General features: G+C 38.2%; 1 protein-coding gene across 22 annotated transcripts in view; it reads right to left on the bottom strand.

Annotated features, from left to right (window-relative positions):
• Positions 1-13068, bottom strand: part of CUNH9orf3 (chromosome unknown C9orf3 homolog) — a 339317-nt gene that overhangs the window by 68043 nt on the left and 258206 nt on the right. For 12 of the 22 annotated variants that reach the window (XR_002777583.1, XR_002777584.1, XR_002777585.1 and 9 more), the window contains 2 exons: positions 12785-12847; positions 12302-12373 (listed from right to left, as the gene is read on the bottom strand). Coding sequence is in view for 9 of the 22 variants with exons in the window: in XM_011382213.2 (XP_011380515.1) it covers positions 12302-12373; positions 12785-12847 (135 nt within the window). In the remaining 13 variants the exon portion in view is untranslated. Of the gene's footprint in view, positions 1-11686; positions 11787-12301; positions 12374-12666; positions 12848-13068 lie in introns of all 22 variants that reach the window. The other 10 variants (XR_002777587.1, XR_002777586.1, XR_002777591.1 and 7 more) reach the window with 3 other exon arrangements.

Consider the following 13068-nt stretch of genomic DNA (forward strand, 5'->3'; position numbering starts at 1 on the left):
CTTCACACCTTACTATGGGGAGCTGCCCATACAGACAGTTGAAAAGAGGAGGGGAAAAAAAAAAAGTCACTCCTGTCTCTAGTCCCAGGCCAGTGTTCTGGCCTGTGACCTAAAATCACTCAGGGCCTCCATGTTGTTGCATGTAAAATAAGAGTCAGAATTAGAAAAGCTGTAAGGCCTTTTCCAGGCTAACAACTCTAGTCTTGTGCAGCCTTCCAAATAAAGTGCCAAAGTGGAATTTAAGTTGTTCTACTTCGCATGTGATGTTCTCCTTCTGTTTCCTCTGTGGCCCAGCACACCCAAGTATTTAGGACGTCAAGTAGCAGTTGTGACTCTATATTAACCAGCACACTCCTCCAGTTGCTCTGAATTAGAATTTGTCGTTATTTTAGACAGCTCCTTGAAGGTGATGATTTTATTTTCTGAAATTACCTCGACTCTAGTTCTTCCTGATGTCCTGTGTGGCACGATGAGATTTCCACAGATCCAAAAACTACGTTCTCTTTAACATACAGAAACTCAACATGACCAAGAATTTCAGAGAAATTAATCACTTCACAATTACTTGTACTAGAATTGACACTTTTTGTCATGAAATGAAATGGTGCAACCTGTCTAGCAAAGGGGGGCTGGAACCTTCCCACAGACAAGAAATACATTGTAAAGTGACAATGGAAGAAGAGATGTGGCCAATATTAAGTGATTCTTATTAGCTAGGGATCTCTATAAGCTCCACCAGCCTGCAAAGGAATTTTGAATCAAAGTAGTTGGAGCAAAAAAATAAAAGCAATGACTTATTAGGTATAAAAAATGATTATCAATTGATCTAAAATGGAGCTCTGCTAGAAAACAAATCTTATCGACAGCCTGAAGAATACTTTGGGTGTTTCTAATTTGGAAGAGGAATGATAATTCATTCTATTGCCGTGGACGAAATGAAGAGAGATGTAAATGAAACAATGCAGTAGCTCTGAGAAATACAACTGGTCATCTGGAGTATAAAGCAAAAGACAGAGACAAAACACAGACTTGTAAAAGTAATACTGCTATACTTGCTGCAAATCAAAGAACAGTTACAGGAAGAAACCAAGGCTAATACAGTTTTAATTTTTAATTAATTTTAAGAATATTTTCCTGTCTCATTGTCATAAAGGAGAAAAACGCAAATTAATGGTGTTGCTATCCACATGTCATCAGGTAATCAGCCTTTCACAATCTTTTTGAAGAGGTGCTCTAAAATGTATTAAATATTTAGTAAGGGCCAGCAGTCTTAGATTAAGTCATTTCACTTAACTCCCACAAGACTCTGGTGACGTACCTACCCCCTTAGACAGGATGACACTCACTGACACATTCAACATGGGACCACTTTGGAAACCTGGCCTGAGCCACCCAAGGCCTGTGCATTTCAAGTAAGGAGCAGAGTTAACTTTCAAAGACACAAGCACACCTCTGCAGAAAACAACTGGATTTCATCAGGCGAAATTCCAGAGAGGATAAGAATGAATCATTCTACAAAGATCAAAAGAAAGCCACACCTAACAAGGCTATGAGGACACAGAGGACCCCAAGTCACAGGGAGCCAAGAGTCTGAACAAAAGCAGGTTGCTGCAACTCCAACAGAGACATGAGGACTGCAGGCTCAGTGACTCATTTGGGGATCTTGGGTGAGACACTCAGAATTTCTACTCACTGCACTACCGCCTTCTGATCTGTAAAATGGAGGACAGAAGCATATTAGGGTATGTGGACACGTTCTGATCCTCTCGAGAAATAAAAGCATTAAATATAAAAGCATGATTCAACGCCCACAAGAATGGCGAAAATAAAGAAGTCTGATAATACCGAATCCTGATAAGAAGGCAGAAAAAAAACTGAGAACCTTAAACTTTGCTGGTGGGAATGTAAAGTGATGCAGCCACTTTGGAAAACAGTTTAGCAGTTTCTTAAAAAGTTAAACACAGACCTACCTTATGGCCAAGCCATGCCAGTCCTAGGAATCTACCCAAGAGAAGTATGTCTACACAAAAATCGTTAAACTGCTATTCATAGTTGCCAAAAAACAAACAAACATCTGTCAACCAACAAATGGATAAACAAAAGGCAGTATATCCACACAACAGAATATAACTTTATGATACATACAACACTGTTGAACCTCAAAGCACAATGATAAATGAAAGAAGCCAGATCCAAAACTAAAGTGCTGTATGATTCTATTTACATGAAATTTTTAGAAAAGGCAAAACTATAAAGATGAAAAGCAGATTGGCAGTTGCCTGGGGCTAGGTGTGGGGATGGAACTTGACCACAGATGAACATAAGGGAACTTTTTGGTGATGGAAATGGACTAACACTGAATTGTGGTGATGGTTCACAATTGTATCCATATCTTAAAACTCAACAAACTGTATATGGGTGAACTTTATGGCATATAAAATATACATGACATATAACTAAGGTTGTTGAGAGAAGCAGAACCACTATCTGCCGCTGTCTACGGGAGTACTCAGCATCCTTTACCTTTATTGTTATGAATGTTAAGGGTGTATCTTCAACACTGAAAACTAAAGCTTGTGTGTGTGACAGTTGAGAAAAAAAATCAGAAATCAAACTATATATGAACACAATCCAGACATTATGTTGTTTCTCTTCTAAATTCTTCCTCCTGTTTCTCTTTACTATCTCATGCCCTTCACGGATATCATGAATTTTTCCTGGACACCAAACGAAAATTGCTACAGAAAATTAAAAGCATGAGCTTCATGACTTTCAGTTATAAATGAGGCCACATAAAATGACTACTGTTGCCTTTTCTATGAAAATGTCAGGAAAGTAAAAACATATTCTAAGACCATTTTCTCATTCTATATGGTTTCCCTGGTATTATCACATACCAAATTGTTTTCCTGCTTTCATATATATAAAATGTGAATCTTCAAAGATGAATCTTCACTCTAAAACACGAATGTTTCTTGATTTACAGAAAAATACATAAAATGTTAAACGATCTGGATATATACTTAATGCCATTTTTGTGGCTCACTTGACAAGTACATTTGTTCTCATCATCAGGAATATAAAAGGGGCATATAACTATTTTTTTTTTAGTACCTTTAAAAAAAAATGCTCTAGCTGCGGTGCTGAAGACGTGGGATCTTTTTTTAATGACAGAATACAGCATTCAAAAATCACAAGAGAAAAACTCTGAAGAGGTTGTCTCTTACTATGCCATGAAACTAAACGTTTAGTAGAAGGAAAAAACACCCAAAACTTAATGCAAATAAAAGGGAAAAAAATGAAGTGTGAAACAGACTGAAAATGTTCCCAAGTTCAGAAGGAGCCTAAAAATTGGCTGCAGCACTTTGATTTCCCATTAGTGAGCCAAAGAGAAATACTCATTTCACCATTTCGGTATGTTCTCATGAAATCAATCTGAATTCTGAATTCATGGCATCCTCAATTTTACAAATTGAATGAACTGAAACAAACATTTGTATCCTGCTATCAGCCTGAACAAGGCTTACAGATAATGCAAAAAGCCCAAGGGCTCTAACTTCCTTTCCTTATAGAGATCTAAACTGCTCCTCTGATACAGGTTTGATTCAATTCTCTTTTCTACCCTATAGTTTTTTACTTCTCAACTATGAACACTTTGAGGACTGTGTTCCATTCATTTTTGTACTCTACTCCTTACTGAGTGTTTTGTATGTTGAGAATATGCAATGAAGTTAGTAAATAAATTGTTTAAATAAATGTAGAATTTAATAAGGAATGTGTTATACACAGAATTATAGACAGTATTACATTTCTAGCCTTTGGTTTCCAAATCATCCTGGTTTATTAGTGTGAGCAGAATTTCTATGATAGGTTCCAGCTTTACTTGCAAAATATGGACGAATTTATTTTTAAAAATCACATATTCATATAAAAACACTAACATTATTTATATGTACATCAATCAAACCCCTATCTGTGCTTACAAATCAGGTAAAAGCATTAAAATGGATTCAGTTGATTCAATTACCCAATTTCCCACCATAACTTCCAGCCTGCATGCTTAAAGGGTTGCTTTATCAAAACAAGGTCCAGGCATGGAAACTCTAGTGCAGGGTAGCCTCAGGTAAAAATGCATCATATAGGCATGTCCTTAGTTTGTGCTACACTGGTTTGGATTTATTTATCACATGCTGCTTTGTAAATGAACTTTGATATGTTGTGTGTTTTATCTCCGATGGCCAGAAATGACATCTCCTGTTTCTTTGGTATTTTCCAGCAGCTTCTTACACAGGGTCTTATGTACAACAAATCCAAGAAAACATGTTGGCTGACTAGACTGAAAAATAAGAGTCCCTTTTTTTCTGGTATTGTTCTATGCACATATAAACTAAGATTATGTAAATCTAGACTTTTGTGTGGTAAACTAACATATGACAAACTAACAAGAGTATAAGCAGAATAAAACGAGATGCAGTTTTCTAAATGAAATACTTTCAAAAAGGACCACTGCTTTCAGGACAGTAGTCCACCACACAGACAGCTTGCCACATGGAATGAGAGTGAGTTTACTTACTGTCAGGGTATAGACAAAAATATTCAGACCGTCCACTTTAGATGTCTCACAAATATAAAGCTAACTCAAGTCCAGCTACCCATAAAATGAAGTACTCTAAATTTTAAAGTTCCTAACAACAAGAAAATACATTTAAAGCACTTTATAGATAGTATCTCATTTGGTCTTTAAATTTACTCTGTGAGCAGGCAAAAAAGTTATCACTATTCTCGTTTTACAAATGAGGAAAAGAAAGCTCAGAAGCCAAGTGACAACTGGAAAACTGATCCACATAGTATGAGAAAAAATTTTGGGAAAAAATGTGGGCATCCAGGAGAAAAGACCAGGTCATTGTGAGGGAAAGAAATGAGACCCGCATCAGACTTTATGCAAGATAACGAATCAACATATTTAAGATACTTGAAAAAGAAAATGAACCAAGGATTTTATGTCTAGTTGAACTGACCTCCACCTATAAAGAACACAAACTTATAAAAATGCAAGAACTCAGGGAACAGCTGCCCCAAGCTCTTTCTGAGAAATCTACTAGCTTCAAAAAACCAAAATGACTGAAGATCAATAAAAGGTGGATGATGAGCATTAAATATAGATTTACTTGCAGAGTTAAAACTAAGTGATTTTATAAAAGATACAGTATAGTATGTACTGTCTACATGCTCTGACATTGTAAACAGAGTACAGCTACCACAAATTGTGTGTGTGTGGTGAGGGTGAGGAATATGTGAGAAATACAACAAACTGGTCAACTGTGTTAAAGATATTTATCCGAAAGTAAAAAGATAACATTTCAAGTCACATGACAGAAAATAAAGAGGTAAAGGGCAAGAAAAGGTCAGTATCTAATCTCACTATTCCTCACAGCAAGAATCAATACACAAGAGCAAAAAAAAAAGTGGACAAGGCAAAAATGTGTTATGTCAAAATAACCATTAAAACAAAAATATAAGCCTTCCTAAAGATCAAAAAGTGGACAAGAGGAAAAATATATCATAAAACTATACTAAAGAGCCAAGGCAAAATATTAATTTTATAATTAATGTAAATTGGCTTAACTAGACTATGAAATAAAAAGATTTTTCAGATGAAAGCAAAAGTCAAGTGACAAACTCAAGGAACATATAGTAGGTGGCAGAGCTGGAATCAGTGTCAGGTCTTCCTGGCTCTGAGCTCTCTTCATAGAAGCGATGAAAGAAATGACCCACAAGTCAAGAAAGCTCTACTAAATATGCTTTAAAGAACAAAATAATTAAATAAAAATATGAACATTAAAATTTTAAATGCAATAGCCAGGTATGAATTTATAAGGTAAGTGACATTTTTATAATTCATTCATTTAATTTATGCAACAAATATTTATCAAGGCCACACGTGATCAGGTCATTTTCCAAGCAGTGGAGATCCAAGGCTTGAGGGTCATTTTTCCTGTGTGCAGTGAACCAGAAATATAAATAAAATACTTGTTGCTGGATTTTAAGATACATGCTAGTGTCAGCCTCCTAAAATAGAAGATTAATGGAAACAATAACAGGCCCTAAACTATACTGACACCAGTAGGTGCTAGTAAAATAATGCATCTTATTAGTGCCATATGATACCAGCACAAAACCGAAGCTCATTAAAATGCCAAAGATGAGAATGAGTGCCAAGTCAAGCATTCTGTCACAAGAACGGACTAATGCTTCCTATAAAAGTAACTAAAAGGTCACAGAATTTTTCTCTGCCCACCTCACTTTTCCGGCTAAATTCTTAAGCTTTATATTAAAATGGCTTTCATCTTCTATGGCACAGAAGAGTTGTTGGCTGCTGGCATCAAATCTGCTAAAATCAACAATAGGGTAATTATCTGCACTATACCAAGAGCTTTGAAAATACATGCCGGTTGGGATTTTCCTAACTTAGAAATGTGTGCTTTATGCTGGTGGTCTAGGGCTATCAATAGCCTGGGCTAAAAAGAATTTTTACATCTGGCCCGAAGCATTCTTTTCTACAGGGATCATTTGATTTGTACCTCATCTACTTTCAATAAAGCATTTGACTCAGTCTACGCCATTCTCATATCACATTGCTGGTTTGTGACACTACTTTAATGTACATTTACATGAGCTGATACATGGAAAGCACTCAGCAGAGCGCTTGACACATGATAAGTGTCAGCTATTATTATATGAATAGTTCCATTCAAAGATTCTTTTTAAAATATGTAAATAAGTATGTGAGGATAAGTGGGTGACTATTCTTTAATTTTCCTGTTATTCTAGTTGAAAACGGGAAAAAATTTTAGTACACTCAGAATTTTCAGACTATTTCTTTAAACTACATTTTTTTTTTAAAAAAAAAAACAAATGTACAGATGAAAATTTAATGATAAAAATTATACAGATCAGATTTCCTTCCAAGGCTACCAAAAACACATTTTATAAGCAATTTTTCCTTGGTCCAGCTTTAAAAAAAAAAAAAGGTGGGGGGAAAAAAAAAAAGACCAAGATCTTGTGAAACCGGATCTAACTTGAGACCTGGATATAGGGAATTGAATAAATTATGCATTTGCTAGGGGTTTACAGGGCAAAAAGGGAGACCCACTCATAAGACCAAGTTCCAAATATTTCAGCAATAAAATAACGAATTGCATATTAACAGCACTGTAATTACTCCTTTTGTTTGGTTTCTTTGTAATTACTTTTAATAAATTACTCTGCCTTCCCCCATCACTCAAGTTAAGTTGTCATCCAAAGGCACAATCAGTACAACTCAGGACACAAAGCCACTCACAGATAGGGAGGGAGCAAGAAGCGAGGGTGGCTGGTGCCTCAAGAGCTCTGACTCATTAGAATCCATAAAGCTTTTCTATGGAGATCAAGTATCAATGAAGCTATTGTAAGAGATTACAGCTATATAAATGTAGGCTAGTTATGAATTCTCACAGGGCAAGAGTACTTTTGAAAAAAGGCAAGAGCACCAATGCCTGGGAAACCACTCAACACAAATGCTCCCTGAGTTGCATAACAGTGGCTGCCCATGGGGTAGTTCCTGTAAGGTGACGGCACCCTTGGTTCAGCACTCCCTAAATTCATAGTGTGCCATTTTACCAAACTTTGCAGTCTGACGGCTCAGGAGTCAAGCCCAACACAGTCCCCAGCTGCAGTTTTGGGTCCAAAAAAGAGCCAGATAATTTTTAATAGTCTTAAATACCATTTTTTCCAGAAATTGTAAACCAAATATAAAACACACCTTTGCCACAAAGACAAACAACAGTAAAGCACTTTGTTAAATAGTTTAAAATTTGTACCTAAATCACTGTTAAATAGTTTAAAATTTGTAGCTACCTTTATCATATTGAATATTTCAATATTAGAATTGTGATAAAAGCATTCTCCTGGAATGTATAAAATTTTTAAAGGAGAAATAAATGTGGCAAAATGCACAAAGTTGGGCTTTAGACATAATTTTAATAATCTGTGAGCTATTATTTATACTAAGAGTATTATTGATCTCAGTTCAGAATCAAGTGTGTGAAAAGAACAAATAAAATAAAAATTGAGTGAAAATACTTCAGAATTTAGGAAGGATATTAGCACAAAGAAAATAGTTTCAGCATATTTTTTCTCAAAGACTCAGAAAACAGAATTTATCATCTGGCTCCAACGAAAATGGCTGCTAAATACCACAAAGCCCACTTTTTCAGAACTATCTTTCTAAATTTTTACGTTTCACTCGCTATATCAAGGAAAACTTCACCAAATTTTAAACAATTTTATACTCAAGAGTACGGTTTTTCAGATTCTGGCAGAAAATAATAATTAAAGTCAGCTTCAAGAGTGCTTTTGCTGGAAACCACTTGCAGGTAGTGCTCCTTATGACTAACCGAAACAGAGGCCAGAAAACCTCACCCGCGCCAAGACCACTAACTTTGAAACACGTAAAGGAACACTTATTAATAACACGGCCAACCTTAGTATTGCTGAATTGTCAATGTTTTGAAAATACACCAGTGACTACTTCTGATATCATCATCATATATACTTATCGATGACCAGAAATGAGTATTTTAAAATTTGTTCTCCAAATATTATTAGATATACATAAAGTAGAAAGAGTGCTTCTTCTGAATCTGAAAATTGGGATTTTTCTTCCCCTAAAAGAATCATACGTCATTCATATATTTTCCTCAGATATATGATTTCGTAAAATATTAATCTACAGTATATCCCTAGTCCTCAGAATACTGATACAATAAAAACTTTATACTACTTTAAATGCATATATTTATAGAAAATATTATTCCTTAATCTTTGAATGCGATGGATAATTTGTATTTCTCTTTGGTTAAAAGGCAAAAAAAAATTGTGTGTTCTTCCAAAACCAACAGCCACTTAGTAAAATCTATTAACATTATTTTAAAAAGCACACATTATACAACTCACTGTTGCAATCCTCATTGTTTAACCAGCCCTTGCAGAACAGGCTGATCCATTCATCCTAATTGTTCTTTGTGTAGTTGTTCATGTTCCCCTTGCCTTTCTGTTGCACAAATTGTTCAAACTAAATAAAAGGAATTGAATATAAAGAGAAAGTACCTGAGAACCAGAAAAGAGGTGAGTCTTGTCATTTAAAATAAAGGGGAAAAAAAGTATTAGAAAATCAGTTATAACAGTGGAAAAGGGCTAAAATACGAAAATAAAATGGAAATAAACATCACAGAAAATAGAAAATACATAAGAGAATGCTGTATCTTCAGAAAGATATGAAAATCTGTTAAACAGCACTGAAAGACAGGAGAGCTATCTGGTGGGTGGGCGGGAATGACATGACATGACATGACATGACACGACACGACACGACACGACACAACACAACACAACACAACACAACACAACACAACAGGCCAGAAAAGGCCAGAAGAGCATTTTAAATCATTCCTCTGGGTGGTACCTCTCACTCACCCAGTTTACTTTATTTCATTATTCGTTATTTTAACCCACAGCTGAGCACAGGGTAAGTTTGTTTTGCTTCCCTTTATGAGTTCACTGAAAAACTCAACTAGTACAGTATTTCAAGTTACATCAGGCTGTGCCTACCACTTAGCTCTTTCGGGATCTCCTTTAAGAGCGAATACCAATATCTCCTGTAAGATTACATTCTTCACGTGTAACTGCTCATCCAATGCCTGTTCCAGACCCTGGCCTTGCACCACTGCTTTGTTTTCCTTCCTCAGGCAGAAGCCTGCTTTCCACAAGTCAGTAAAAATCGGAGGAAAAATATTACCCTAGCAGAGTTAAATACAGACTAGTTAACCAAGTTCATTCGGCTAGGCTGAATCCTGCCTGAGAACTGAAGATGCAGAGACTGGGGGATGCAGTATAGGATAGCATGAAGGGAAACAGGGCAAAGACACAAAGCAGGCAATTAAAGGAAACAGCTAGATTTACAATGTACACCTATCAGAAATATCTCAAACCCAGTCTCTTATCTTACAGCAATATAAAATGAATATCAGCAGAAAAGGTCAGTTTTAATGTTGTACAAAAAAATACAGTGGATGCACCAAAAAGGCAAAACGGACTAATCTGCTTCTATTTGGGGCAGACATTTAAAGAACATATTAAATGGAACAGTAAGTTAATTACCTAGATACCTACTAATAACAGGTTCAAATCCTAGCAAAAGGTTAAGACATAACCTCGGTCTGAATACTTATCACCACAGAAAATTCAATCTATATTTTGGAATAGACACTTGGAGCAATCAGGGGATGCGCCTTGGCTACCAGCTGCAGGATAGCTTCTGTGCCTTTCGGAACTTGTTCTAACGCTCTTGGTCGCTGATCGCACTCCTTTTCAATCTTGCCCTTGAAAATATCGCATGCTTTGCCTCAGTGAGCTCCAAACGCTCTCCTAGGCATGGCAGAGGCAAACAGTAGGCAAGGGGCTTGGCTGCTGCACAGAGTCAGGAGGGAAGACTAGAGACATTGGTAATTATCAATATTCTCTTAGAGTTCCCATCTTCTGGCCCTCTCTACCTCCACCCTCAAAGCTGGTTAGGTTTAAGCTTCATTCCTTGAAAGGAAGTTCTTTTCAGCACGTTGGTCCCAACCTACTTCATTTTCATATCCTCTTTAAGACTGCTGCCCACATTTTCAAAAAAAGAAAAGGCAAATGTGTGTCTTCCTCATAAGCTTTAACACAACAGTCTCTCAAGGAAAAGGCTCAGGGAAGGGCTCCCTTTTGCTTGGGACGTAAAATCCTCAGTCCCCCACCCATCTCTTCTCAGACTCAGAAAGTAGTGATCAGACCACGGGTGTCACAAACGTGGTTACTTCAAGTTCAGATTTTGGTAGTGATGGTACCTAGTAATCCACAAAGATGACAGCTTCCGCTTCTTTAATGCATGATACACTGTGTGCTTGGATAATCTTATTTTCAGTTTAAAAAATAGCTAGAAAATATTTTAAATACTAAGCAAGCCATAATTCTTTTTCCTTTTTTGGACATTTTATGATTGATCTCCTTTATCACCTCACAAACATTTTTAAAAACACCTAGACCATAAAAGTTAAACAAACATGACCTACCATAACATGCTGAGGTATGGTCAGAAAACTCAAATCTGTTCAAACTGACTTCTTCTATTACTACTGTTTAACCAAAGTGACATATATGACTTTTTTTAAACAGGGAAAAGCTGGGGTACTACTTTCCACATACGGAACGTCTAGCTACAAATGGCTATACTCCTAGCCAGTTTCTTTTCCAATTCTCTTAGAAGCCGCCCTTGGTATCCTTAGATGCACTCTGGAACTTTGGTATCACCTTCATTATGATGTGCTTTGTGCACATTCTCGGACGCTGCAATGCCCATACTAAGGCAACACATCACACAAGTTGGCAGCAATGCTATCAGCAAGAATTTGGCTTCAGAAACAGGAGTGATTCATCATACATTCTAGCAGCAGAAAAACAACACACCGCTATTTTAATCCCTTGGTGCTATCAAGAATCAAAAAACAGTAAAGTAATTTTTAAAGCAACAAAAATCTTATCTGCTGTAACACTGTAAAAACACGATTCACTTTTAAGAGTTTTCAATAAGTTATTTAGAAAACATCAGACTACTTACCTTATTTCACAATATTACAATGACACATCAAGTTTTAACTTAAGACAATTTCAGGAGAAAATAGGTAGTCCAAACTTCTGCAAAGTAATGCACTGAAACTCTAAATTTCAGAAAACAAATTTCTCAGTTGTTCTACAGTAGATAAAATCCCTCCTAGCATTTCAAAGTAATCTACTTTTTTCAGCTTCTCCATTTTTGAGATTAAAGTCTAAATGAGTGAGTGTGCTATTGTATATGTCACAACCAAACAAAGATACCCGATACTGGGTGATTTATTCAGAAGCTCCCCTTTTTTAGGGGCACATTAACATTGCCATAATAAATACTCTGGCCTAATATAATGGAACCCGCTTACATCCTACAGCTCTACTTATCGATCATGAAACGAATCTCGACCCCGGGTCATTATTACTTCCTAAGAACATAATATGTTGTTAATCATTAGGATTGCCAGCCAATATTTCTATAGAACTATCCACGTAAATTTACGATTTGCTGTATATCTAATTAAAACTTTTTAAAGAATGCTACTCTACAGCTGTGACCAAGTCCTCAGGGGCAGATAGGGAGATTTTTCGAGAACTCCACCCAGTGCTCTCTTTCGGGGACCCCTACCTTTTCCAACACTTCTTTCTCCTTTCGTTTCCGTTTTCGAGGTCTCCGGTTCATTCGATTCCATTTCGCGACCTGAAGTTCAAAAACCACACAGCATTTTAAATAAGACCAGAGGTCCAAAGGGCCACCCTCGGCGTGAGAAGCGCTCAACGGCCTCGCGACGCAACCTTTCTGGCTTCACCTGGAGAAGCCACAGGCGCCAGTCCGGGCTCGCGAGGCTGCCTCGGTGCGCGGGGCTGGGGGGTGCGCGGGGCTGCGGTGCGCCCAGGCTGTGACCTTTGCCGGGCCGCTCCCTCCCATCTTGGGTCCAGGTTGCCGCCCCCGCTCCAGTGCGCATCGGAGCCCCCAAACCCGGGCCAGCTTACCCACTGCTGGCACGCGCTGGCGCTCACAGGGCGCCCGGGGCTCCGCGGATGGGATGAGGCGCGGGACCCACTGCCCCAGGAGGGAGGGGACCGCAGGAACCACGCCGCTCGCGCTCACCTCTACGCCCACTTGCCGCACGAGCACGCACTCCGCCCCGGCCTGGCGCTCAGTCTGCAGCGGCTGCGGGGGAAGGGGACAGTCAAGTTTATCCCGGGAGCCGCCCCAGCCCCCTCCCCTGCGCCTCACCACCTCTGCGCGCTGACCCTGTACCTCGCCTGCCGTAGGTGAGAGTGGGAGTTGGGGCGCTGGAGCCAGCGCCCGGGGGCCGCCACCCGGCCGACCGGGCAGAGAGCAGCGGGCACTTGGGGCCCGCAACACCTAAGGCGCAGCGCAGGCGGCGG

This window comes from Pteropus vampyrus, unplaced genomic scaffold (genome assembly GCF_000151845.1).
Source record: "Pteropus vampyrus isolate Shadow unplaced genomic scaffold, Pvam_2.0 Scaffold465, whole genome shotgun sequence".
NCBI lineage: Eukaryota > Metazoa > Chordata > Mammalia > Chiroptera > Pteropodidae > Pteropus > Pteropus vampyrus.